The sequence below is a fragment of the Rhinolophus sinicus genome, chromosome 14 (assembly GCF_057876585.1).
Source record: "Rhinolophus sinicus isolate RSI-liver-muscle chromosome 14, RSI-T2T, whole genome shotgun sequence".
Taxonomy (NCBI): domain Eukaryota; kingdom Metazoa; phylum Chordata; class Mammalia; order Chiroptera; family Rhinolophidae; genus Rhinolophus; species Rhinolophus sinicus.
In genome coordinates, this window is record NC_142514.1 from 181,822,929 (window position 1) to 181,850,237 (window position 27,309).

Below are 27,309 nucleotides of genomic sequence, written 5' to 3' on the forward strand. Positions count from 1 at the left end.
CCCCCACCCAATCCAGTGCCCATGGGCCTTCCCCCTCCCATTCATGGATCGCAGATTTCAGGGCACCTGCTGTAGGCCTGGCATTGCATAGCCCCTCCCCAACTCCCCTGTTTATAGACAACCCCAAGGTTTCTGACTCCTCTGGGCAAATGACCAGCTGTCCCTTTCCCAGTTTTCAGTCAGGAGCCCCGCCAGGGACAGGCTGTAGGTTGAATCGTGGGGGTCTACGGCACAAGAAAGGGCTGTTCATGGACTCGCTCTGAAAGGCCAGGATGCTTGGGTCCTCAAAGGAGGTGGCAGGCGCCCAATCTCCCCAGGCTGGAACGGAGGAGGGGCGCCTGCCAGCAGGAGGCCCATTAGCTGGCTAAGTGCTCCCAGGGAGGGGGGACCTCGCTGCTGCAGGCGGGGTGAGGGAAAGTGAGGGCAGAGAAGGGGGTGGGAGTGGCTTTTCCTGCACTCAGCTAAATGCTGCAGGAGTGAGGTGGGGGCAGGGCTCCGCGTCCCCCGGCCCAAGTCTGGCCCTCCAGTGATACTCCCACCCCCATCCCCGCTCCTCAAAAACCTTAGAGGGCTGACCCCGGCCGGTCGTCAGCAACGCCCTCTACACCCAGTCCCTCCAGCTGCACCCACAATAGCCCCCCTGTCCCCAAGCACCCTTCCCTTACCCCGGGCTTGTCCAGCTGAGCCCCCTAGCGAAGTGCTCAGGTTCAAGTATGCCACTGCCCCAATCCCTACTCTGGCTGCAGTCGCCACCCCGGCCACGAGGGGGAGCCGACGCGGGGCGGGCGGGCCCGACGTGGTGGGAGGGGGGCGGTGCGGTTGTGGCCCCGCCCCCGCCCCGCCCCGCCCGGGCCCCGCCGCTTCTCTGGTCTGTCCCGGACAGACTGGCGGGCAGGCGGACGCTGACGCCGCGGGCCCGGAGCGGGCCGAGTGGAGGGAGCAGTGGCACCGCTGGTCCCCGTCGGGGCTCCGTGGGTCCCCGGCCCACCCCCGGCACGGCCATGGCGGGCGCCAGGCCCGGCGTCCACGCGCTGCAGCTGGAGCCGCCCACCGTGGTGGAGACCCTGCGGCGCGGGAGTAAGTTCATCAAATGGGACGAGGTAAGTGCGGGGAACCCCTGCTCCGCGCAGATCCGGAGACTACCTCACTCAAACTCAGCCAGACGCCGGGGACCCCCATCCCAGCCTGGCCACTGCGCCCCCCCATCCCAGCCTGGCTGCGCTCCGGAAACATGAGTCCCCAATCATTCCCGTAATGAAGACTTTGTCCCCCACCCCTCACTCCAGTCCCTCAGCTGCGGAAAATTTGGCTTTCCACTCTTTGGTCCGGAGACTTCGAACCCCAATAAATCCCGGCCCCCCTTTTCACTCGTCCCTCCTACCCCTCCCTGACGGTCTAATTCCGGTTCCTCCAACCCTGGTCTAGTCCCCAGACCCTTGCCCGGTACTGGACTATTTGGCTCGAGGACCCTGGCCCCCAATCTGGCCCAGTGCACCTCCCTTCTGGGTGGGTGCCGCTGGGACCCTACTCTTCCCAGTGCCCTAGTCTAAACATTCTTCTCCATTCATCACTTGTTCACCCTATTTTTTCTGGCACCCCTTTGCCTTGCTTTGGATCCCAGCCCAGCTTCCTGCTCAAGTGGGAGCACCAAGTCACCCCCTCTTGGAGACTGCCCCCTAAGTTTCTCCACCCCTGGGGAACTTTGCGCTCCACTCCTTAGCATGGGGACTTTGAACTCCAATAAATCCTGGCCCCCTTTCTACCCACCTTGCCCCGGCCCTCACCTGCGGCTCCTGGGCCCAGTCCTGTGCCCCACCCTCATTTCATACTGCCCCCTCCTCTGCCCTTTGGGCCCCTCGTTCCCCAGGGCCTCCACCGGGCCTGCCTCAGCTTCCTTTCTGCTCCTTCCCACTCAGGCCAGAGGCCTGGAAGTCTCTGGGTTCCTTTCCGGCTGGGTGGGGCGGGTAGGCGTGGGAGCTGGGGGGAGGGGCTGGGGGCGTGGCCTGAAGCAGCAGGTGTGCCTTAGAGGGTGCCTGGACGTCCCAGGGGTCCGGAGAGACCCCTTCACCCAGACCGGCCTAAAGGGAAAAGTTTCTCATTTTCCTCCCAGTGTGATAAACCCAAATAAGGAAGTGGGAACAGGGAGAGGGCCCTGCGGGTGGGGTAGGGGGGTGCTGACCAGGACTTGGGCCAGAGAGCAGGGGCCTGGGCTGCCTTTGAAGGCTAGACTTCTGGGGAGGGGCAGGGGGGGGACCTGGGGGCATCACTACAGAACTCCCCCCCCCCTCACACTGTTGGGGGTCCTTAGCACTGGGGCAGGGTTGGGAATCCCGGAGAGGGACTAAGGACGTTTGTGAGCACAGTGAGGTGGGAGGTTCAAGTTCCATAGCCCCCTGTCCCCTCTGCCCCCAGATCAGTCAGCTTCCTGTCCCTTGTAAGCAAAGCCTGAGATGGGCGGGGCTGGTGCAGTCCCATCATCCAGAAGAGGAAACTGAGTCTGGAGAGTGGAGACTAATCCTAGGCCCCACATTAGGGTGACTGCTGAGGCTAGGATCCTGGCAAGCGTCCTGGTTCTCTGCTCCCCAGGCCGCCAGACTCTGGAGCCATCCTGCCTGCATGCAAACCCTGGCTCCTCTTCTTGACCTTCCACAAACTACATAGCCTCCCCGTGCCTCTGACTGCTCATTTGTGAAATGGGAAGAGCAATAGTGCATAGCTTGTAGGGCTGTTAGGAGGACTAAGTGAGACCCTAGATATCAAGTGCTTAGAACTGGACCTGGCACACAGTAGGGGCAGCATGAGGGGAGCTGTTGTACTGATGATCGGATTGTCTGCCAGACAGCAAGCAGCAGTTTGAGGGTGACACCAAGGTGAGGTGGGGTTATGTACTGAGGCAGGAAAGTTCTAGCTGTGGCCCCTTGGCCCCTTGGGCCCTGGTCAAGTCTAAGCCCCGCATGAACCCCCTCTGGTTGCTGGTCCTTAGTTGCCAGGGGTAACCCTGGGAGTGTGCCAAGGACCAGGCCCTCCTCAGAAAATGGGGCCGGCATATGTTTTCCTGCCCTCTGCGGGACTGTTTGAGGGAGAACAGAGTTCACTCTGATTCCGAGGGCAGGGGTTCCTTTTCTGGAGGGACTCAGTCTATGCTGCGTAAGATGGAGTGAGCTGGGCGGTGCAAAGTGGAGTTAATGGACTTTGAGGCAGATGTAAGGGATGGCTGGTCGTCATGGGGCTCCTAGGGCCACAGAAAGGCTGTGGGGTCACACTTCTGACCCCTCTGCTTTCATTCCATAAATATTCCCAACGGGGCTGAGTGTGTGTGTGTGTGTGGGGGGGCGGGCTCCAGGCGTCAGGGAGCTAGCTCTCCGACCTTATGGGGAAACCGAGCCTGCGGTTGGGGTTCAGGGAGTCCTCCCCAGGGAGGTGGGTCAGATTTCATGTCTAGAGAAGAAAGGAAAGGATATCTTGGCAAAGGAACAATAATGTACAAACTCCAAGTGGGGAAAGGGTAGTTAATGGTCCATGTGACAGAGTCGTTAGGGTGAGAGAGAGGTGACACTGGGAGGAGTGTCAGGACCTCAGAACCTCAGCTTTGTCCTAAGGACTGTAGTGGGCCACAAATGACCTTTGGTCTGGGTGAAGCTTTGTCTTTGCTCACTGTTAGAAACACTGTGCTGGATGGCCCCAGGGGGTTCAAGGACCATAGCCCTTACTCCCTGACCCCTGCCATCCCATCCCATCCCCAGGAGGCCTCCAGTCGGAACTTGGTGACTCTGCGCGTGGACTCCAATGGCTTCTTCCTGTATTGGACAGGACCCAACATGGTGAGGGTGGGCGCTGGTGCAGCTCGCTCAGGTCTTGGGCCCTTGCCCCAGACCCCTACCCCCACCCCCTTCCATGGGGGTGGGGCCCAGCTGCTGGCTGACCTCTTCCACAGCTTGCTGGACAGGAAATGCTAAGAACAGGGGCTGCTGCTGGGGTGACAGCAGGGGGTGGTTATTCTTTGGCCTGGGTGGAGAGCTTGGAGGTTCCCAGCTCTCACCCTGTAGCCTCTGACCCACCTTGGTATCTGGTTTCCCCAGGAGGTGGACACGCTGGACATCAGTTCCATCAGGGACACGCGCACAGGCCGTTATGCCCGCCTGCCCAAAGTGAGTGATGGGGCCTCGGACTAACCATGGGCATGAGGCACTGGGGACACACACCTCTCCTCACTCTTGGCTCTCTCGCCTACTCAGGACCCCAAGATACGCGAGGTGCTGGGTTTTGGAGGCCCTGATGCCCGGCTGGAGGAGAAGCTGATGACAGTGGTAGCTGGGCCAGACCCGGTGAACACAACATTCTTGAACTTCATGGCTGTGCAGGACGACACAGCCAAGGTGGGCTGGGGCCGAGGGTCATCCTGGGAAGCTACCACCTCACTTGCTGAGTCAGCCATCACTTAGTGAGAGCCTGTTGTATAGTAGGCTGTTCTCTGCTCCTAATTCTAATCATCCTCTAACAGAACAGTACTTAAGCACTTACTGTGTACCACAGGTGGTTCTGGGTGTGGGCTGTGGCTGAGCCAACTCCTCTGTCCCCCACTTACCCCCTCCCCCTGCATTTTGATCCCTCAGGTCTGGACTGAGGAGCTGTTCAAGCTGGCTATGAACATCCTGGCTCAGAACGCCTCCAGGAACACCTTCCTGCGCAAAGCGTGAGCCCCTGGCTTGCCTGGGGGACATTGTGGGTGCAGGTGGCTTTTCCCAGGGTGTGACCCTTCTGCCTATCTCCCCAGATACACAAAGCTGAAGCTGCAGGTGAACCAGGATGGACGAATCCCAGTCAAGAAGTGAGCGCCCCTTCCCCTCTGCACCTTCTCTCCTGTCCCGACCTTGGTGACCTTTGCCCCACTGACCTTGACCCCTCCCACTCCTTCAGCATCCTGAAGATGTTCTCAGCAGACAAGAAACGGGTGGAGACTGCACTAGAATCATGTGGCCTCAATTTTAACCGGGTGAGGGATCTGGGGGCAGGGGACAGGCTGGATGGGTGTCATGGTGAGGGCCTGCTCTTTTGGGGTTGGCTGCCCCTGGGTTCTCACCCCACACTCCTCGACCCCCAGAGCGAGTCCATCCGGCCGGATGAGTTTTCCTTGGAAATCTTTGAGCGGTTCCTGAACAAGTTGTGTCTGCGGCCGGACATTGACAAGATCCTGCTGGAGATGTAAGCAGCGCTGGGCCTGCCTACCAGCTCCTGGTGCTCTGTGCCGGCCTATGCTCTGCTCAGGGGTTCCTTTCAGCCCAGGAGGGGAAGTGGAGCAGTTGGGGGTTCCAGTGCATGGGGCTATGGCTGAGCTCAGAACCACTCTGTCTGCAGCTCTGTTGTGGACAGCTCTCTGCCACCCCTTCGCCTGGGGTGCTTTCATCGGCCCATGCTGGGGATGAGAACTGAGTGGCTCAGACGGTGGTGGGACTTGCCTGAGCTCACACAGCAACTGAAGGCTGGAGCTGAGATTGGGTCCAGGGTCTAGAGGTATGGCACAGCAGGCCAAGCACTTGGTGGCTTCCACAGCCTTTGCTAGTGCCAGTACGAGTGCCAAGTGGTCAGGAGAGCAGATGGGGAAACTGAGGCTCAGAGGGGCAGTGACTTGCCCAAGTCCCAGTCAGTGGGTGCTGACTCCCTCTGCCAGGGTGTGGGCTTGGAGCAGGGGCTGATGAGGCTTCAGCCTGACCTGGCTTCCCACCCCTTCCAGAGGTGCCAAGGGCAAGCCATACCTCACGCTAGAACAGCTCATGGACTTCATCAACCAGAAGCAAAGGGACCCAAGACTCAATGAAGTGCTCTACCCGCCCCTGGGGCCCTCCCAGGCCCGGCTGCTCATCGAGAAGTATGAGCCCAACAGGCAGTTCCTGGAGCGAGGTGAGCTGGTGAGGGGGCGGCTGGCGGTGGACGGTGGAAGGGATGGCCTAGCTCACCCTCACCCTGCTGACCCTACCTACCCCCAGACCAGATGTCCATGGAGGGCTTCAGCCGCTACCTAGGAGGTGAGGAGAACGGCATTCTGCCCCTAGAGGCCCTGGATCTGAGCGCAGACATGACCCAGCCGTTAAGCGCCTACTTCATCAACTCCTCACACAATACCTATCTCACGGGTGAGCGAGCTGCCCTTTGCCCTCAGCTGGCAGGGAGGGAGGGAGGGAGAGAGGGATGGCATCCACAGCTTCTGCCCTCTGGCCCCTATGCTGCCTCCCTCCTTTTGGGGTGGCCAGTGCTAGGGATGCAAGCACGGAATAACCCCAGGGGAGCAGGGCTTCTCTGCATGGGTGTGTGTCATGGGTGGTCCAGAAGGCTTTCCGGGGGAAGGGCTGAGGCCTCCATCAGCTGGCTTTGGGAAGGAATGGCCTGTGCAAAGGCCCAGAACGGGAGACTGCTTGGTGCTTTTAAGAAGCAGAAAGGAGGCCAGACGGGTGGGGTGGGGGCTTGGGCAGGTAGAGGCAGAAGGCAGGCCGGCCAGCAAGAAGGAGGCAGGGCTAGACCCAGCAGGGAAGGAATTCGGATTTATCCTAAATGGTCAGGAAAGGCTTTTTGGAGGGTGTTAAGCAGGGGGAGGTGATGTGAGCTGGTATGTTTTTAGAAGAATGACACCAGGTGCTCTACAGAGATTAGATGGGAGGCAGGGAGGGGCCTGCTGTCTCCAGGCAGGAGGTGATGGAAGCTGTTCCAGGGCAGTGAGGGGCCATGGAGGTGTTGGAGATGACACCCCCGTTCAGGCTGGTGGGATGCAAGGTAGTGGGTGTTTATGTGAGAGAGAGTGAGCCCTGGTGAAGGAACCAACCCGTCAGCCATGACGGGTAGACACCAACTGCCGGGCTTGGCTGGGCTCCAGGGGCTGGGTGGTGGGGCCTGGGCCCTGCCCTGGAGATGTGGTACTGATTCCACAGTCAATTAAAGAGTGATCAAGGGCTGGCCAGACGAAGTGTGCCAGAGCTGTGCCTGGCCACCGTGGGGGCTTCTCTGTCCCCAGCCTGGCCTGGTTCAGCACAGGCCTGGGGAGGAGGGGGAGGAGCCAGGTTGGCAGAGCAGCTGTGGTGATGGAGCCTTGCCTCCAGCGGGACAGCTGGCTGGGACCTCGTCCGTGGAGATGTACCGGCAGGCACTGCTGTGGGGCTGCCGCTGCGTGGAGCTGGACGTGTGGAAAGGACGGCCGCCCGAGGAGGAGCCCTTTATCACGCACGGCTTCACTATGACCACGGAGGTGCCACTGCGGGATGTGCTCGAGGCCATTGCTGAGACTGCTTTCAAGACTTCCCCTTACCCCGTCATCCTCTCCTTTGAGAACCACGTGGACTCGTGAGTGAGCCCCTGACCCTAGATATCCCAGCAGCCTCTAATCTGGAGGTCTCTAACCTGGGGACCCCTGATAAACCCAGAGACAGCCGCCCATTGTGTCCTGTTGGTCTGCTCTTATGACCTCCAACCCTGGGGACCTCAGCTTTACCACCGGGACCTCTGACCTCTGACCTTGGCCCCACAGGGCAAAGCAGCAGGCCAAGATGGCTGAGTACTGCCGCTCCATCTTTGGGGATGCGCTGCTCATCGACCCACTGGACAAGTACCCGGTATGGGGACTGGGAGCTGTAGCAGGGCATGGGGGTGAGGGCGCCCCCGCAGGCCCTGACCTGTCTGTGCCCACCAGCTGGCCCCAGGTGTCCCCCTGCCCAGCCCCCAGGACCTGATGGGCCGCATCCTGGTGAAGAATAAGAAGCGGCACCGGCCCAGCACCGGCGTCCCTAACAGCTCCGTGCGCAAGCGACCCCTGGAACAGAGCAACTCAGCCTTGAGCGAGATCTCCGCCGCCACTGAGCCTTCCTCACCCCAGCTCGGTATGGCCCTGGCCTGACCTTTGATCCCAGTCCTGACCTTAGCCTCCCACCTCACTGAGCCCAACCCTGCCTTCTCTCAACATGACCTCCCTCGTCACCAAGCCACTCACCACCTCTTAGCTGAGTATGGGACCTCTGACCCCTGACCCCAGGCACTCACCTCACACTGAACTGTGCCCAAGTTAGATTTGGCTCCATCCAACTCCTGACCCCTCAACCTCAACCTCCCACCTCCCAGGGCCTTTTCCTCAACCAGGTTATGACTCTGCCCTCTGACCTCCGTGACCCACATCCCCTTGCTCCGGCTGTGAGCCTCAGACCTCTGACTTCTGTCCTGTGACCCCCCACTGAGTCTGCCCACATAGCTGGCTATAATTTCAGCTAACCCTTGATCTCTCACTTTAGCGAAGTCCTCGTAGCTGACCCCTGACTGCTCACCTCACTAAGCCCTCTCATTGGGGTGTCTCTGACCCCTGATTTAGAATCCCACCGTATCATCCCTTACCCGCACTGTCAAGGCTGTTGTACCCCCCCCCCCGCCCCCCGTTCCTGGCTTCTTACCCTTCTAAGCCACACTTCCTCCCTCCCTCCCTGATGGCTATAACTTTGGACCCTGATCTTTGACCCTTCTGCATCCCCACTGCATCCAACTCCTGACCTCTGCCCTCTCCCCCAGCCACACTGCCCTGCCATGAGAGTCCCTTTGATTTCACCATTGAGTCACCTCCACACACATGGGGCACAACCCCTCCCAACTCCTTGTGTCTATGCATGTGCCTTGACCCCCCCCCCGGTGGCCCCATCCTCTGCAGGGTCCCCCAGCTCCGACAGCTGCGCAGGCCTGAGTAATGGGGAAGAGGCAGGACTTGAGAAGCCCAGCCTAGAGCCTCAGAAGTCTCTGGGTGAGGAGGTGCCGCCGCGGGGCCCTGATCTTGGCCCTGCCGACCGTGAGGATGAGGAAGAGGATGAAGAAGAGGAGGAACAGGCGGACCCTAAAAAGCCGACCACAGATGAGGTCACGCCTGCTGGTGGGAAGGGGGGAAGGCACTGTGTGTTCATTTCCCAAGCGTTTGCTGAGCACGGATTGTGTGCTGGGCATAGTACTGGGGGCTGGCTCTGGCCATGGTTAGACTTTCTCTGCTCTTCTGGAGTTCAAGGGGGAGGGGCATGTGGAGTGGGGAGGAGGGGTCTTACATAAACAGGTACGGAAGCAAGTGTGAATTATGCTCGTGACATGGGCTGGGAAGGGGTGAGTTAGGGTGCAGAATGGTGGGAGGAAGGGGAGTCTGAGCTGGGCAGGGAGGTTGGGCGAACAGATCCGAGGAAGAGGGAACACCTGTGGTAGGGCTGGAGCGTGCGGGCGGGGGGTGGGGGGGTGCTGTGTAGAAGAGGCAGTACTGAGGAGTTCTGAGGAGGGAGGTGACAGAAAAGTCACTCATGAGGTCAAACTTGGGAAGGGCCCAGAACAGGAAAGGGTGTGGGCAGGAGTGGCTGAGCTCAGCATCACAGGGGTTGAGTTTGAGTTTTGTGAGCCTCCTAAGAGGAGATAGCAAGGTGGTGGTTGGAAATAATGGCCAGGGATGGAAACTGGGGGCCTATCTGCATGTGGGTAATTGAACTCCTGGGGTTGGGTGAGGAGTTCCAGCTTCCAGTATCAGGGAGGCAGGAGGCAAAGCAAAAGGGTGGGGTCCAGAGCACATTGGCCAGGCCCCAGGGAGAAGGCTGCATGACAGATGGGCCCGGGCCTGACACAGGCCATAAAGGGGCTGGGCCCTTGCTGAGGCTACACTACGGGGTGGTGTGATTGCCAGGGTGGGAAGAGGGTCAGCTCCTCCTTCACGGTGTGGGGGCAGGTGAGGGAACTTCTACCTGCTGGCTGGGGGGCATGGCACTGCTGACCCTGTGTTTGGGGGCCACAGGGCACCGCCAGCAGTGAGGTCAATGCCACTGAAGAAATGTCAACACTTGTTAACTACATTGAGCCCGTCAAGTTCAAGTCCTTTGAGGCTGCGCGAAGTGAGTGGGGAGGGAGACGGTGGGATTGGGAGCCAGCTTGGCCCAGGCAGGACTGACGCCCTCCCACTGCTTACCCCTTAGAGAGGAACAAGTGCTTCGAGATGTCATCCTTCGTGGAGACCAAAGCCATGGAGCAGCTGACCAAGAGCCCCATGGAGTTTGTGGAGTATCCTTTGGTGGTGCTGGGGCCAGTGGGCCAGGCCAGGGGCACAGAGTCCTGCTTATGCTGCCCGGACAGGTCCTGACCCTCCAGCACCTGTCTGGGTTTGGGGTGGGCCTGGGAGACTGCACAGGGGCTAGGCCAAGAAGCGGGGGGCCAAAGGGGAAGCTTGAGCCCAGGCTGGGAGGCAGGCTCAGAGGATTTGAGGCCGGGCCTGGAGGCAGGCAGCAGGCGAGTGCACGGCATGGCCCCTGACTGCCAACCTCAGATACAACAAGCAGCAGCTCAGCCGTATCTACCCCAAGGGCACCCGTGTGGATTCGTCCAACTACATGCCACAGCTCTTCTGGAACGTGGGCTGCCAGCTTGTGGCGCTCAACTTCCAGACCCTGGGTGAGCACTGCCGCTTCGGCCATGATCCCTGGCCCCCAGCCTTACCGGCTTCTGCCCCATGATCCTGTTAATCTTGTTTGAACAGATCTCTGACTCTGCTAACGCTAGATTCGCAAACTGAACCGAGCCTTGGCTAACCCCAACTCCTGACCTTGGTGGACCCTAAACCCTTCCCCCGTCCGATCTTTCTTGAGTTGGGACCCCTGATGCCATTTGATCTGCCCCTAATGATCCCTGGTCCCCCCTCTGCATGGCACGGTCCTTCCTGACTCCTCACCCTTCCCATGTCGCCCCCAGATGTGGCGATGCAGCTCAACGCAGGTGTGTTCGAGTACAATGGGCGCAGTGGCTACCTGCTTAAGCCTGAGTTCATGCGGCGGCCCGACAAGTCCTTTGACCCATTCACCGAGGTCATCGTGGATGGCATTGTGGCCAATGCCTTGCGGGTCAAGGTGTGGCCGAGGAGGGCTCGGGCCAGGGTGCCCTGGGGACGGGAATGTCAGCAGCCGCCTCACCCTCTTGGCTCCCCCAGGTCATCTCCGGGCAGTTCCTGTCCGACAGGAAGGTGAGCATCTACGTGGAGGTGGATATGTTTGGCCTCCCTGTTGACACGCGGCGCAAGTACCGCACGCGGACCTCTCAGGGGAACTCGTTCAACCCTGTGTGGGATGAGGAGCCCTTTGACTTCCCCAAGGTGAGCCTGGCGCCGCCCAGACCTACTGAGCTCTCCTGTGGGGGACAGGAACCAGGTACACTACTGGCACTTGGGCGTTGGAAGGTGGGGGTGCCGAGGGACCCCAAGGCTGGGCCTGTCACCTCCAGGCCCCACTGCAGGTCCTGCACGTCCCAGGGTCAAGTCTCGGGCTCCCTGCCCTCTGTAGGGTGAGAGAAGAGAATAGGAAGGTAAGACTGCAGGAAGTCCCATGGTCCCCCATGAAGAGTGGGCACATCGCACCCCATCTCCCAGGCAGGAAGGAGTGGCCTGAGATCACAGCCACCAGCTCATACCAGCACAAATGGACTGGACCTCTGTGCCCAGCTAGGGTGGAGTGTGGCCTCAGTCTCAGACTCCTGGCTCATTCTGCACTTTCTAAGCTGGCTATGACCAGACCTGTCGCACTATAGCAGTGCCTTGAGGGGTACGTCTGCCTGTTCTCTCAGCTTAAGGCTCTGATGGCTGCTGTTCATCCATTGTGCCATGCCATGGAGGTGTGCGTCCACCATTGGCTCGGTGGTGATGGTGACCGACAGTCAGTCATTGGGTCAGCTTGTCCGAGGGTCCCCTCTGTTGGCCTTGGTGGCTGTGGTCAGCTGTGGCTCAGTGGCCACCTTGGCTGTGGGTCAGCTCCATGGCTCAACACCGTCTGGGCCCTCAGGTGGTGCTGCCCACGCTGGCTTCGCTGCGCATCGCGGCTTTTGAGGAGGGAGGCAAGTTTGTGGGGCACCGGATCCTGCCCGTCTCTGCCATCCGCTCAGGTGAGGCCATTAGGACTCTGGGCAGCACAGGGGCAGTGTGTGAGGGGACCTAGTGGGGCCCATTCACCTGTCCTCCCACCCTCCCAGGGTACCACTACATCTGCCTGCGAAATGAGGCCAACCAACCGCTGTGCCTGCCAGCTTTGCTCATCTACACCGAGGCCTCTGACTACATCCCCGACGACCACCAGGGTGAGCTGCAGGGGCAGGCTGGGCAGGGTGGGGGACAAGGGTACCCCCAGGGCCTGGGAACGACTGAGCCAGATGGCGCCAATGGAGGGTGGGTTCTGCGGTCCCTCCTTGAGACTAGAGCTGGTGGGGAGGGTGTGGCTCTGGGGGTTCTGTCTCCAAGACCCTTGCCCTCTGCCCCCACCCAGACTATGCGGAGGCCCTGATCAACCCCATCAAGCACGTCAGCCTGATGGACCAGAGGGCCAAGCAGCTGGCTGCCCTTATTGGGGAGAGGGAGGTGAGCCAGGGCAGGTGGGGGGCAGGTGGGTGGGAGGCAGCAGGGCTCAGACTCATCTGAAGCCTGGGGACTGCTGGGAGTCTGGGTGGGTGGGGTGATGAGGCTGACCTCACCGGCCCTGGTGGGGAAGCACCCTATAGCCTTCCCACTCTCTTCCATCTGCACTAGCCCAGCCCACTCCCAGCGGGTGGTCTGGTTCCTCTCCCTGAGAGGGGCTATTCACTGCCTTACATCAAAGGCCAACAGCTGCATTTACCCACCCCACCCTCCTTGGCCTGGAGGGTCTGCTCCCCTTTCTGAATTCTTCTCTCACCCATACCAGAAAATAAAGCCAAGTGAATGTTGAGCGGCAGCTCTCTGCCTGGCCCGGTGCGAGCTCTTTCACCAACTTGGCTCATGTAATCCTCCTACCACCTGAGTTTGCTACCCCCGGGGTAGAGATGGGGACATTGAGGCTCTGAGTCAAAAAGATCCAACCTTCGGCCTTTCCGCCACGCTGCTCAGTGGCCCTGGGTTACTCTCCACATTGTAAGGAGGTAGAAACCACTCCTTTTGCATGTGAGAGGCCTTCAGGACAGACCTTGGCTAGAATTCTTGCAGCTGCACGTAGGATCAAAGCTGGGGTGCAGCATTTGCCACTTTATTAGGGCAGTTGGAAATCACAAAAGCTTTTAAAATGGGTCCTGGGAGTCATGAGATGGCAGTGGCTTCTGTGGGGAGGGGTCAGGAGCAGAGGCTTGCCCGCACATCTAGACCCAGTCCCAGGGGGCCTGCGGCAGGCAGGGGAGAGGCGACTGCTTGAAGCTGTTAGTCAGAGAAGCTGGTGCCCACTCTGCGGTCACTTCCTTCGTTGATTTAATCAGGAGCTAAGAAACAAGGAAGATGAGCAGCTGTGGGCAAGGGTGGAGGGGGACTCGGAGAGAGGAGGAGACTTGGGGTTAGGCCAAGGCTTACCAGAACAATCTGGAAGTTCCTGAGCACTTGCAGCGGGGCCTGGCATCCTGGAGACACCATCTCACATTATCTTGACCACACCCCATGTAGAAAAGTGGTTTAGCCATGCTTGTTTTGTACCTCTTATTTCTCATGTAGTTCTCTTAACAGCCCCATGTTACAGATGAGGAGTCCAGGGCCAGATGGGTGGAAGGAAGCAGACCGGGGCGTTGGGTAGCCCTGGGAGGTTGGGAAGGACAAAAGGGCCTGTAGACAACAGCATTTCTGGAAAGAACATTCTGCTTTCTCCCCCATAGGCTCAGGCTGGCCCAGAGACATGCCAGGAGACCCAGTCTCAGCAGCTGGGGTCCCAGCCAACCCCAAACCCTACACCCAGCCCACTGGACAGCTCCCCCCGCCGGCCCCCAGGTCCTGTCACCTCCCCCACCAGTCCCTCCCTCAGCAGCCCAGGTAAGGGGCAGCCTGGTAAGTGGCAGGACTGAGCGGTGTAGCTTCGCTGTCCTCTCCTCCAGCTTTTCATAGCCCTGCCTCTGCTTTCCAGGTCAGCGGGATGATCTCATTGCCAGTATCCTCTCAGGTAGGGACAGGGCTGTTATGGGGGTGGTACCTGTTCTGGGCTGGATCTACCCAAGGGGGCGGGGCCACTCCTGGAGGGTGTGTGGTGCTCCTGCTGGGTTGCTTTGCCCCAGCCCAGCTCGCCTGTGTTCTGCTGCTCTCAGAAGTGGCCGTGGCCCCACTGGATGAGTACCGAAGCCACAAGGCTCTGGTGAAGCTCCAGAGCCGGCAAGAGCGAGACCTGCGGGAGCTGCACAAGAAGCATCAACGGAAGGCAGTTGCCCTCACTCGCCGATTGCTGGACAGCCTGGCCCAGGCCCGGGCTGAGGGCAGGTGCCGGCACCAGCCAGGTGTCCTGTGAGTGTCCAGCCTGCCTGTGTGCTGCATGCATTGATGTGAATATGGGGGGTGGACTGCATGTAGGTTTCTGCTTCTGTGCTATGTGGGCATGGAGGATGGCCAAGGACTGCTCCTTGACCCCCAGGGAGGAAGGTTTAGTGCAAAGAAGAGAGAAGAGGCTTCCCACACTTGGTCCCACGCTTCCCACCCGGAAGCAATACCTCATTAGAAGACCCCTACGAAGAGCATGTGTCCAAGAGACTGTTGCTCAGACAGGCTCCCATTATTTGGGTGGAGCCAACTGGCCTCTTCATTGGCATAACAAACCCCGCCCCCGACCTGGTGTGTGCTGTTGCCAGCTGGGATATGCCCTGCCCCCCTCCACCCTGCCAGTCCGTCCATGTGATGACTTGAGCATCACCCCGAGGGGTTCTTCCCACAGAGGCAGGGAGGACAAGAAGGAGGAAGAGGAAGAGCTGAAACGGTATCAAGAGTTCCAGAAGAGACAGGTGCAGATTCTGTTGGAGCTGCGGGAGGCCCAGGCAGATGCAGAGGCTGAGCGGAGGCTGGAGCACCTGAGACAGGTGGGCTGTGGGCTACGGGGGCTTGGTATGTGGTGGTGAGGAAGAGCCTGCCTCCTGCACAGACCTGTCATCAACCTGTCTCGCCTATTGGCTACCTGTGTCCACAGGCTCAGCAACGGCTCAAGGAGATTGTCCTGGATGCTCACACAACTCAGTGCAAGAGGCTGAAAGAGATGAATGACAGGTGAAGGCAGAGGATCTCGTGGGGGGGGGCAGGGAACTCCCTGGTGCCCGGATGAGGGCAGAGCCCCCCGTCCTGCCACTCACCCTTCCTCTTCTCTCACCGGCTCTTCCAGAGAGAAGAAGGAACTGCAGAAGATACTGGACAGGAAACGCCATAACAGTATCTCAGAGGCCAAGACAAGGGAGAAACATAAGAAGGAAGCGTAAGGACATCAGGGCCGGGAGCCATTTGGGTGCTGGGCAGGCAGGGCTGGGTGCACGACACTGAGCCCATCCTGCCTTGCTCCTGTGCAGGGAACTGACGGAGATTAACCGTCGGCACATCACCGAGTCAGTCAACTCCATCCGTCGGGTGAGTGAGGCTCAGGTGCCACCCTAGCCCACCCTCTTCCCTCGGGGCTGACCTGGTGTGATGTCACTGTAGAGGGGCTTCTAGAGCCTTTCCTTCCAGGCCCCAAACCTCCTCACCCACATCATCTCCAAAGCCAACTGTCTGCAACAGTGCCCATGACTTTGGAGTCAGGCTGGAGCATTACTATAAGGGTCATCTCAGAACCCTGGCCACACAACTCCGGGAGCCCGGCCCCTCCTTTCGAGACCCTTGGTTGAGCCCCTGTCCCCTCCACTGACAGCTGGAGGAGGCCCAGAAGCAGCGGCATGAACGCCTTGTGGCTAGCCAGCAGCAGGTCCAACAGCAGCTGGCAGAAGAGGAGCCCAAGGTGAGGCCTTGGGTGTGGTGGCCTGGTGGGTGGCAGGCAGAGTGCTGGGTGGCCTGTGCTGTGATACGCCTCCTCCCGTAGCTGCTGGCCCAGCTGGCCCAGGAGTGTCAGGAGCAGCGGGCAAGGCTGCCCCAGGAGATCCGCCGGAGCCTGCTAGGCGAGATGCCGGAGGGGCTGGGGGACGGGCGTCTGGTGGCCTGTGCCAGCAACGGTCACGCGCCTGGGAGCAGCGGGCACCTGTCTGGTGCTGACTCGGAGAGCCAAGAGGAGAATACGAAGCTCTGAACTGGTTGAGCAAGAGGTGGCCACAGGGCCAGGGTGGGCACTGGGAGGAGGGCCGGAGGCTAAGACACTAATGCTCTCTTTTTTTTTTTTTTTTAACTTTTTATCTTTAGAAATTTTATTTTTTTAAACTAAGGCGAGCATCCCACACTAACTCCCTTTCTTCACCCTCCTGGGATCCCATTAGTCCCCAACCCCTCCTTCCTGCCCTCAGTCCTAGGGAAGGTGCTGGGTCACTCCTGGCCAAAGAGGCCTGGGTGGGGGCCTTATGCCCCATGACACCCACACCCCAGAGTGGGAGCAGTCTCCCTCACTTCCCCAGGGAACACTGGGTGGAGACTTCGAGCTCTGGGAAGTAGGGGTCACATTCTTTCTCTATTCTCTGGGGATTTTTTTACATGAATAAAAGTGGATTTCAGGGACCCTGTGTGCAGCGTGGTTTGGAGTGGCACAGTGCTGGAGAGGACCCAGGTCCCTAGGCTTGCTCTTCCATTTCTTCTGGGGCCTCAGTTTCCTCATCTATGAAATGGGCTTGTAGGCTCTGTGGGGTTGAGGTCAGGCCCCCAGCAAAGAGTTACTGGGTTTGAACCTTGAGACCTCCTTGCAGGGGGCCTGCAGATCTTCTCAGTGACATGACATGAGAGACCCTCTGGCCTCCCCCTCTATGTTCTCTGCCTCTGGACCTTACTTTTCTCCCTCCTGGGCTCTTCTTGTCCTCTCTTCACAGAGGCTTAGGCCTCTGCTTCAGGAAGCCTTCCCTGCCCCCCCTTCCTGTTGCCTGATATGACCTGAGTGCCCAGCATCTTCCGCTGAGGCTGCTCTGGGCTCCACACAGGCAGTTGACTCTGCATGGGGAGGTGGACTAGGGAGTGGAGCTGGGCAGCTCATGACCTGCCTGACATCAGAGGAGCTGGGCTCTCAGTGATAGGTGGGAAGAGGGTGGGCCTGGCAGTGACCCTTGGGAGAAGGGAAGCTGACAGTCATACACACGGGCTGGGAGACCCAGCATCCCCTCATCCCTGTGAGGGAGATGTTATGCCTGTTTTACAGATGAGGAAACTGAGGCCCAAAGCAGAAGTCACGTGCCAGGCCAAGTCAAGACGTCCTGACCTGGAGGCAGGGCAGGCCTGGACTCTCTATGGCACACAGTCTGCAGCCAGCCTGGAGGACCTGCTCCATGCCTTCCCCTCCTGCCTCAGGACAGCGTGGAGTGGCAGAGACCCCGCAGCGAGGGTGTGGCTGGGTTCTGCTGCAGGGTCAGGCTGGCGTTCCTTCAAGGCCTCTCCCAGCTTCCTGGCAGAGCTTCCCGGGCTGACTGCCTCCCTCCTCCAGAGGAAGGCAGCCTCTTATCTGGGCTTATCTCCTGCCAATTGAGTGTTTTCTTTCTTTGTTTTTGCTGCAGCCTCAGGCAAACAGATGAGGTGGGGTAGTCAGAAACTGGACTTCCAGAGTGGGGTTCTCCCAAGGAAGGCAACCTTTACCCTGGGCCCTGCTCCCTTAGGGTCAGTACCATCGCCCAGGCCTTCCCTGCTTCTGTGGTCAGGCCTTGTCCTATCCCCAAATCGGCCCACTGCATTGGGTGTCCAGGGCCCTCGGCAGCCAACTCCTATCTTCTTGGCTGGCCTCCACTTATTAAAACACTACATGTCAGTCCCCCGGTCCTCAAAGACCAAACTCAACTCCTGGGTATGATATTGAAGCCCCTCAGAAGGCTGGCCTCTACTGCTACCCCTATTTTTCCATGGGTCCACTCTTTGCCCAGAACAGCTTCCTCACCCATCTCTCCCTCAAGTCCCAGCTCTAACTCACCTCCCTGACTTTCCCCTGCCAGAGGGAGCTGCCCTCACCCTGGTTCCAGCCCCTCTTAGAGCTGGCAGTAACTTCACTCTGAGAAGCTGAATCTCTTGCCAGGAAGCTTCGGAAGGCAAGAGCTGTGTATTAATTCATCTCTGTATACCCAGTACAAATCACTGGCTGGTCTATAGGGGGCGCCAATAAATCTTTCTGGAATTGAGCTAGCTCTGCTCCCAGGTCCTGATGAAGCTTCTCTGGTTCCCTAGTGATCACTCTATTCACAGTCCTTGGCCGAGCCTTCCGCCGCCCCCTCCCCCGCCCTGCGCGCCCTGCCAGTTCCCTGAGCAGCGCTGGCCCCAGGCCGGCCACACAGTAGCTGCTCTGAAGGACTGACCCAAATAGGAACAAATGACCCTCCCTGGAGGACGGCGGCACGGTTTGCAGAGCGCGGAATTCCGGCGGCCGGCCGGCGGTTCCCAATTACTAGATTAGAGATAAGGACCTGGAGGTCCCTGGGGCCTGGCCGCCCTCCGCTTCCCGGGAGCCAAGAAACCCTGGCTCTGCTCGCCGCCGCCTGGTCTCGGTCCCAGGATAAGTCACTCAGAAAGAGCCTGTTTTCCTTATGTGTAAAATGGGGCCATCTTCTAAAACAAAGTTCTAGCGCTCCCCCTGCCCGCAAAGCCCCTAGCGACCGACAGAGGAAACTCGGCGGCACAGACGCGGGTTTTATTAGCACATTTTGTGGCCAGCGTCGGCCCGCGGGGTCATCGCGGAGGAAAAGGTTCTGGAGAAGTTATTCTGATTCACAACTTCGTGCAGGCGCCTGGGTCAGCCCAGAGCCGGAGTCAGGGGCTATTTCCGGGAGCTACGGGCGGAAAAACTTCAAAACTTCCGATGGGGCCGAACCGTCGGCGGTCCCCGCACACACCGGAAGGGAATCGGCTCTGGGTCGGACCACCTCCTTCCGAAAGGGGCAGACCTGATCTTTTTGTACAGGCCTGCGGAAACGACTTCCGCCCGTACCCAAGATGGCCGCCAACGGCGGCGCGCGGGGGGAGAGCTTCGGGCTGTGGGACCGAAGGTCATTGGGAGGAGGCGGAGCCTCCTCTCCACAAGGACTGGAAGATGCGTGTCCAGCTGGCGTTTTGCCGCATCTGCGTCGCTGTGCCCGCGCTCTTCGGGCGAGGAAGTCCCTTCGGGGTGGGAGGAAGAAACGGATAAATGAGTTAGCTTATGCTGGCAGCCCGAGACAGGGCCCTCCACTTCCGGAATCCCATCTCTAAATGAGAACCTGGGGAAGGTACATGCCCTGTACCGAGGAGTCTCCTAACTTTCATAAACACGAGAGATCGCTTGCTTGGGCCCTTAGGAATGGAAGGAGTTCGACCTCAGACTCTCGGTGCTGGGGGCGAGGAGGGAGGACGCCTAGGACCCTGTATGTTAGGGCCAGAGCCGGAGATCTACCACCTGACGGGTGGTATCGCAATTCAAAAATTAAAAAACTGGTTCCGAAGTGGAAGGCAAAAACCCGGACACCCGAAAGGACTGACTGGGAGCACAGATGTCCGCAAGCTTCGCGCTCCACGGATTTAGGGACCCCAGAAGCTTTGACCTGGAGCGGAGGGGGTGGGACGGGGAGACGTCTGGACTACATATCCCGGCATGCCCTGGGTTTCGGAACGGGACTGCCCAGTGGGAGGTGACCTGGAAGTATAGAACCCGGCATGCTCTGGGAGTAGTCCTCCTCTTCGCCGGGACCCGCGCTCACCTTAAAGGAACCCTCAAACTCATCGCTCATCCTCCGGAGCTCCCGGCCATAGCGCTGTGCAGCCCAGAGGTTGGGGGGCGCTGAGCGCGAGCGGCCCCGGAAGGGGCTGGGCTCCTCCTCCTCCATCTCTTCATCTTCCTCGGTCCCCGCGGGGTACGAGCTGTGGCGACTCCGGGGCTCCACAGACCCAGCGCCTGGAGAGAGGGGTGGGGAGCGACGTGAATCTCAACTCCTCTGCACCCCCAGCCTTAGCTTCACTGCGCCGCTGATGTACTTGTGTGCTCATCGGAGTATACCTTTCAGAGCTCCAGTTCCTTCATATGTAAATCAAGGGAAGCTCATGGGGCTTTTGTGAAGATTCGAATTAACTTCTCATTAATCCCACAAATCTTAATTGAGCCCCAATAATGGGCCAGGGCCTTAGTGTATAAAAGGACCTACCTCTGTGCCTGGCACAAAAATAAGGGCATAATAAATAGTAGTTATAGTTATTAGTGCAAGACCATGGGGCCTCGCAGCAAGCCCCAGGGTTTTCAGCTCTTTAATCATCTCCATTCTCCAGCAGGGGAGACCAGTCCCCTGGTTGAGGAGGTGCCCTGCCCCAGCCAAGCAGGGCTGAACTCCAGCTCTGCATGTGACCTGCTGCTGCTCATTTGTTTCACTCTTGTGGCCTAAAAGAGACCCTGGAGAGCCAGAACCTGTGAGCAGCATGTCTGCACCTCCCATAGCAGCTGCTTTGGAGAAAATGTACGGTTGGGTGTGTTGATCTTTTAAGGTAATATTTATGGGGCACTTACTATGTGCTAGGCCCAGGGCATTACCTCATTATCCTCCTAACCATCCTGGGAAGTGAGCACTAACATTGCCTCCATTTTACAGATGAGAAGACAGACAGGCTTAGAGAGGTTAAGAATCATCTAGGGTCACACAGCTGTGAAGTCCTGAAGTCCCTAGAGGTTTGTTGGTGTTCAGAGTCCAGTGATTATTCCTTGAGCTTCACCTCTTCCCTTGTCCAAGCACCCGTCAGCTCTCTGACCCTGTGTCTTCACCTCTGGGGATGAACCTAGCTCTTACTACCAGTGACTGTGTAAAGGTCACAAAAACAGCATGAAAGTGCTTTGTAAGCTGAAAGTGCACGATGGGTCATTATTCAACAAGGCGCTTCTGTGTTTGGAGTTTGTCTGACTTGTGTACTGTGTGTCATCCCCTTACTCCTGCCAACCCCACCCCCATATCTAGACCATCAAGGACCTAGAACCACTCCCAGGAGCAAAATCGCAGAGCTATATAACAGAGTAGAAGACAGGCGTGGAGCAAGTGCTGAGAATGGGCTCAGTGTCCATGGCAAGGCCCACTGTCAGGGAAGACATTTTAGAGGAAGCCTGATTTAGGCCAGGTTTTGAAGCCAGGGTGATAACGGTGTCTTGTCCTCCCCACAGAGCCCTATAGGTCAGCTCCAGGGACTGCAGGGCCTCCAAGGATCCCAGCTCCAGATACAATGGCTCAGAAAGTCCAGAAGGGAAGAGGGCTGAATTCAGAAAGTCCTACACTAAGAGGATGCAGTCAGAACGCCTAAAGCCCAGGCCCGAGGTCAGGTAGGGACACCATAAAGCCTTTGAGGAGTCAGGTAGCTAATTCAGGAGTGGGGGTTGGGGGTTGGGGCCGAAGGAGCCGGAAAAAAAAGACCCCTGATAGGATCAGGCCCATCTGCAGAGCACTTGCCAGTTCTGTGGGGTGTGGGCAGTGAGGCAGGGCTCAGTAGCTAGGTGGGCCCCACCTCATCCCCCTCATTACTGCTTTCACATCCTAAAGCCTCCCAGCTTCCCAGTGAGGTGGATGCCAAGTTCTCCCTATTTTACAGATGAGGAAATAGAGGCAGCTAGAGGTTAGGAACTTGCCTGAGGTCATACAGCTGGCCATTTAAGTGCTCAGGAAATGTCAGCTATTACTCTTTTACTAGCTCTAAGAACCCACACAACCACCACATTTGACAGAGTTGGAAGGTGAGTGATTTGCAGATGGGCACTTGGTCTGGGCACTACCCTCTCGCCAAGGAATCACAAGCAGAAGAGCACCTGCTGTGTCACCTTGAAAGTACATTATGTGTATTACTTCATTACGTCCTCCTTATACCCTAGGAGGGAGTTTACTCACTGTCCCCATGGAGAGAGAAAACTAAGGCACAGAGCGGGTGAGTAACTTGCCCAAAGTCACTCAGCCACTAGGTAGCAGAGCAGGAATCCAACCCTAAATAGTCTGGCCTCAGGGCCTGCATCCTTAATTCTCATGCCTCAGGCTCCCCTTGCAGGCCCAGGTTGGGAAATGTGCCCCAGGCTTTCTGCTAGTGCAGCTCTACCTGGAGCCTAGCCTATGGGGTGTGGCTTTTCCACCAAAGCCATGGATTTAGCAATGCCAAGCCAGCCATTGTCAAAATGGAACCCATTTGTGTCAACTGAATTTTTAAAAAGTGTCCTATTTACTGGAAAAAACCTGAGGGAGTTTTGTGAACTCCCTGGGGGAAGGAGACATGCCAACTGAACCATCTCACTCTCAATCAGCTCTCACCACTACACGCCCCTAGGCAGGGCAGAAGCGGCCTCTCCCCACTCTGGGGAAGGTAAGGGAGAGGGATGGGGTGTGGCTCCTCTCTGGGTGTGAGAATGGGTGGGTGCCCAGGCCTGCCCACTCATGCCATCTTCCCAGAGAGCAGGCCTAGGGCTGGGGTGGGGAAGTGGGAGGGGTGGCTGTGGCTGGAGGTGCCCCACACCCCAGCAAAACTTATTCTTTACCCATTGGGCTTCCGGGCACATGGATGGGGCTGAACACATCCATGGTCATGCTTCTGTGAGCATCCTTGCACACTTCATTAAAACGGTGGTGTTCCACACATTTCGAGGCTTTGTCAACAGGCAGAACAGTTTGGATCCTGCTCTTCCACAGGCAGGTGCTCTCACACTGCCTGCCCCCAGCAGGCAGAGCAGCAGGCAGCCTGTGTGGCTTCTGGTACCTGCAGGCCCCAGCCCGGACTCCCGTTGTACCCTAAAGCCATTTGGGGTACAAAAGCCTCTTACTAGCCTGCAAAGAACATGCTCAGAGCTGAGGAAATCAGAAAGCTGGCAAGGGTTTGCTGTAAGAGTCAGAAAGTAAATATTTGGGGCATGGCAGACCACACAGTCTCTGTCACAAGTACTCAGCTTTGTGGTCATAGCTTGAAAGAGCCAAAACTATATAAATGACTGCATTGCTGTATACCATGAATATTTTATTTAGGGACACGCAAACTCGAATTTCATATGATTTCCACATGTTATGAAATATTGTTCTTGGATTGTCAACTATTTAAAAATGTAAAAACCATTCTTAGCTCATACTCTGTATAAAAAGGGGGTTGGGGGATTCAGCCTGTGGCTGTGGTTTGCCAACCCCTCCTCTAAACCCAACTGTCTGTCCTCTACCTGAAATCTACAATGGCTCCCTATTGCTTATGAGATAAAGTCTGAACTCCTTGGCATGGCCGTCAAGGCCCTTACATCCAGGTCCTAACCTGTAATTCACTTGTCCGCCATCAGGAGGGTATTGGTTATACATGTATTACTCTCCGCTGAATGAATGGCAACCACCAGGTCTGTTCAGAGCCTGGGCCAACTTGTAGTAACAATAACAATGATCATAGTAATAGTAACACCAAACGCTCCTCTACACTAGGCACTGGTTCTAAGCACTTTTCCTATATTAGCTCATCAGATCCTCACTATAACCCTATGAGGTGAGACTGGTTCTATTCCCGTTGAACAGATAAGGAGACTGAGGCAGAGTGAGATAACTAAACCTGCTCAAACTCAACTTGCTAATAAAGGGTAAAGCTGTGTTAACCCTAGAGTCTGGCTCAGAGCCCAGTGCTGGACTGCTGCCCCCACTGGGTGTCCTTCCTTCCCTTGCCACCATCTACACACCCACAGCTCGCCACACAACTGCCCGTCCCAGCACTGGGCTATGTGCCTAGCTGTCACAGTACACAAGGTGGCCGCAGTCCCTGCCCTGGCAACACTTACAGTCCAGCAGGGACCAGGAGGCAAGAAGTATGAAGAGCAAAGGGACCCTGCTCATCTAGAGGAGGGCAGTGGCTCTGGCAGGTTGTTGATATTTGGGGATCTTTTATGGAAAAATCACTTGTTTTTTAGACACTGAAAACTAAGTCAAAAATTTAAGAAATCCTGTGTAGTCCTCTCCAGTGGTTTCTGTTCCCCTCCCCCCGCCCCCACAGCTCTCTTCACGGCTGGGTCCAGGGCCCCCTGGGTGCTTATTGCTGCTTCAGACCACTGTCATGCCCACCTCCCTAAATCTAGTTTCTCAGGTTGTGCCACCCTCCCCTCCATACCTCAGGCACCCCCAGCCCCAGGTCGCACCCCTAGCTTGTGCAGGAGATGACTCAAGCTCCCTACCACGCTCTCCTTTGCCGTTCCTGTCTTCATTCATCCATAGGACAGAAGTGGTCCTTTCCTACCTCCTAGCCTTTCCTTTCCTTGACATCCTTCTCCACCGCTCCCCTCACTCTCATCCCATGGTAAGAACTTAGACCCTGTCACCATCAATAATTCCATCACAAGCCTCCCACAGGCTCATCGCCACCTCCTCACTCCCTTGGTACCCCAACTCTAATGATGCGAGAACTCCAGGGTTGGCTCCTCTCCTCGCCACCCAGCCAGCTTACACCCACAGCACCTGTTCCCTCCCTTGCACACAGCCTCAAGGCCCTGCCTCTCTCACTGGGCTGAGATGACCATAGCTCTGGTTAACATCAACCCCCTGCCAGCTTCCACCGGCACCTGAGTGGCCATTGTGGCTGGAGCCATGTACCACTTCGGTTTAAATTCATGGCCACGAAACCCAGCGGCCCCCTTGACATTGCCTGACACACCCAGCTCCACACTCCAGAATGACCACTTCAAACCCGCTCCTCTCTCCCCTCAACACCCACCCCTCACCTACCCTCACTCTTGGGTGGCTCCCTGTGCCTCACAGAACTCTAGATCAGTGACTGACAACTCCCACATGCAGAAATCCTGCCTGGACCCTTCCCTACTAGAAATCGCCACCTGGATGCCCAAAAGACACCTCTAACTGGACCTGGCCCACACTGGGCTCCTGATCTTACCTGTCCCCATCTCACTTAAGAGCAACTCCATCCTTCTAGATGCCCAGGCCAGATTCCTCTTGCAGCCATCCTTGACTCCTCTCTTTCTCTGGAACTCTACATCCAATCTGCCAACAAATCCTGCCAGCTCTACCTTCAAAATAAACCCAGAGTCCAGCTGCTTACCACCTGCACTGTCACCACCCTCGCACAAGCCACTGTCCTCCCTTGGGACTCTTGAGGCAGACTCCCCTGCAGCCCCACCACTGCTTTTGCCCATTGCATACCAGTCTCAACACAAGCCCTGGTGATTCTCTTGATGCCCAAATCAGATCACTCCACTCTGTTCAAAGCCCTTCCATGTTTTCAAAGGAAGAGCCAAAGCCACTAAGGCCCTGTTCAGCTCCCCCTCCCCCTCTATTAACTCCAGCATCTCCAGCTCTCCCCTCCGCCCCCCATCCCCTTGGGCCACAGTGGCCTCGGGACCTTTGCATTAGCCTTTCCCTTGTCAGGATTTCTCCCCACAGATATCTGAGTGTTTCCCGCCTCATCCCCACCAGCCTTTGGGCAAATGTTGCTTCTCACCAAGGCTGACCCTGGCCACCTCCATTCAAATTGCTCCCCTGGCCCCCAGTGCATCAGATCCAGAGAAAGTAGACTTTCTCACACTGCTGCCCAGTGTGTGTCATCTACTAGCATGTTATATCATTTACTCGTTTGTTTGTTTATGGCCCATCTCTCCCCACCAACTGGAATATAGGCACCATAAGGCAAGGACTTTTATCTCTTCTGTTCACTGATGTGCCCCTGGCAGCTGGGACATCTGGGGTACAGATTAAGCACTTGATATAGAGGAGGAACAGCCAGGTGAGGGTGGAAAGCTGTTGTGAGCAGAAAAACAGCAAGTACAAAGATCTGGAAGTTAAAGAAAGTCTGGAGTTTAGTCTGACAGAGAGTGTGTGAATGGGCCACGAGGAGGCCTTACTAAGCCTTCTTGGTCCTAAAAATAGGGAGGAAGTCATTTAGGCTTCAGCAGGCAAGGGACGTGGTTTTTGTTTTCAGAAGATCTCTGAGGTTGTTCCAGGTGCCAAGGCCTGTGCTGGGCCCTGGGGAGTGGAGACTACTGAGAAATGGCCACTGTCCTCCAGTGCCCATCCGTCTGTCTGGGTGCTGGGTCCCCTTCTGTGGGTGTGGAAGACAGCCTATGCTTCCTCACCCCCACACAGACTCTGTTGGTAGGGCTATCTGCCTCTTGAGGTCAGCAGCCCCTGGCAACTGGCAAGGATAGCCCTGGAATGGGCATGAGCACAGGGTGGATTAAAAACAGACCTGGGGGCTGGCAGCCTCTGGCAGAGACTTCAGCCCTGCTTCCTACCAAAGGAACTGCCAAACAAGTGTGACCTTAGGCAAGTCACTTCCCTTTTCTGGCTCATTGCCTGCCTTTCAGTGATTTGTTCTGGTCCTACACTAACAACTACATTCTTTGAGCATTTTGTAAGTGCCAACACTGTAACTAAGTACTTCTTATATGTTCTGCTAATCATCCTAACAGCCCGACAATGGTGGTGACTAATTGCTCTGTTTTACAGAAGAGGAAACTAAGGCGCAGAGAGGTTAGGGACTTACTCAAAGCTACCCAGTGAGTACGGATACAGCTGAGATGCTGAGGAGCTCCTGAGCTGGGGGCAAAAGTGGACAGGCAGGTTGTTGTGGGGCGGTGCCTACCTCCATGGTGGCTGCTGCTGGCGGGCTGTCCCTGTTGGTGACCAGCTTCCCCCAGGAGGACCGGGGCCGTACACAGGTGCTTGCCTGGACCTGGGGGCTGGTCTCCTGTGGGGCTGGGGCCCAAGCCCCTATCTGCAGGGCTGGAGTCTTCCTGCTCACTCTGCTCAAACTCTGGGATCTGGAACATGCTCTGGGCTGTGGGGGCAAGATGGCAGGTAGTTAGGGCACAACTGGAACAAATAGTGGCCAGCGGCAGCCGGGGAGCAGGCGTCCCTGGTTCCCTCTCCCACCTTAGAACCCCAGGTCCGCCCTGCCTCCCAGGCCCCCATCTGTACACTGAGTCTGGCTGGGCAGGGAGCTCAGCCTCTCCACCCAGGACTTAAATCTCCTTTCGGAGCCCTGGTGCTGTGGAGCCCCAGGACCCGGCCCGACCCGCCGGTGGTGACCGCAAGCCAGTCTCACCCCGAGCCCGATCTCGAGGCCCCGGACTGGGGCCTGCGCCTCCCTCTACAGCACTGAGGCAGCCCTGCCCTAGTTGCCTGGGCAACGGGAACTGTCATCGACCCAGCCCAATCAGCTACTGAAATGTCACTAGGGCGGGCTAGGAGGCGGAGCCACTCTAGGCTTGGGCCCCGCCCCCGCCTTAGGACCTGCTCCCCTCCCAACGCCTTCCTCCTGAGTTCCTTCGCCTCCGGATGCTCTTTTACCGGCTTCCTCGTGCCTGGGGCGTGTGTGGGAGCAGATAAGGGATTCTCTGGGGTCGCCAGAGAATTTGGAACCTGGGGACTAGTTTCTGCTGACAAGTCTTTCAGCCCCTCTGGACCTTAGTTTCCACCCCTGTAAAATTGAGATAATGACACCTCCCTCGGGAGCCAGTGAACTTTGTAAAGCGAGTG

At 57.7% G+C, this 27,309-nt stretch overlaps 2 protein-coding genes across 4 annotated transcripts; one reads left to right on the forward strand and one right to left on the reverse strand.

The window, feature by feature from the left end:
* The first annotated feature begins 846 nt into the window (after positions 1-846).
* Positions 847-18,010, forward strand: PLCB3 (phospholipase C beta 3). Of its 2 annotated transcripts, XM_074336564.2 has the most exons (32): positions 847-1,100; positions 3,744-3,821; positions 4,080-4,148; positions 4,236-4,376; positions 4,614-4,693; positions 4,775-4,828; positions 4,918-4,993; positions 5,102-5,202; positions 5,732-5,898; positions 5,985-6,131; positions 7,089-7,329; positions 7,514-7,598; positions 7,676-7,862; positions 8,675-8,877; positions 9,782-9,878; positions 9,960-10,044; positions 10,307-10,431; positions 10,729-10,883; positions 10,964-11,125; positions 11,808-11,907; positions 11,995-12,099; positions 12,285-12,376; positions 13,627-13,780; positions 13,872-13,907; positions 14,050-14,242; positions 14,667-14,808; positions 14,916-14,992; positions 15,105-15,194; positions 15,286-15,343; positions 15,624-15,710; positions 15,792-16,011; positions 17,043-18,010. In XM_074336564.2, the coding sequence occupies exons 1-31, from the start codon at positions 1,002-1,004 to the stop codon at positions 15,993-15,995; spliced, it is 3,690 nt and encodes a 1,229-aa protein (XP_074192665.2). In that variant the 5' UTR covers positions 847-1,001; the 3' UTR covers positions 15,996-16,011; positions 17,043-18,010. The 2 variants fall into 2 exon arrangements, with proteins under 2 accessions (XP_074192665.2, XP_074192664.2); XM_074336563.2 differs by lacking the exon at positions 17,043-18,010 and having other exon boundaries at positions 15,792-16,414.
* A 486-nt stretch (positions 18,011-18,496) lies between these two features.
* BAD (BCL2 associated agonist of cell death) lies at positions 18,497-26,991 on the reverse strand. 2 transcript variants are annotated; one of them, XM_019737796.3, is made up of 4 exons: positions 26,876-26,991; positions 26,414-26,608; positions 19,555-19,748; positions 18,497-18,979 (listed from the first exon to the last, which is right to left on the reverse strand). In XM_019737796.3, the coding sequence occupies exons 2-4, from the start codon at positions 26,598-26,600 to the stop codon at positions 18,869-18,871; spliced, it is 492 nt and encodes a 163-aa protein (XP_019593355.1). In that variant the 5' UTR covers positions 26,601-26,608; positions 26,876-26,991; the 3' UTR covers positions 18,497-18,868. The 2 variants fall into 2 exon arrangements, with proteins under 2 accessions (XP_019593355.1, XP_019593356.1); XM_019737797.3 differs by having other exon boundaries at positions 26,749-26,882.
* Positions 26,992-27,309: the final 318 nt, after the last annotated feature.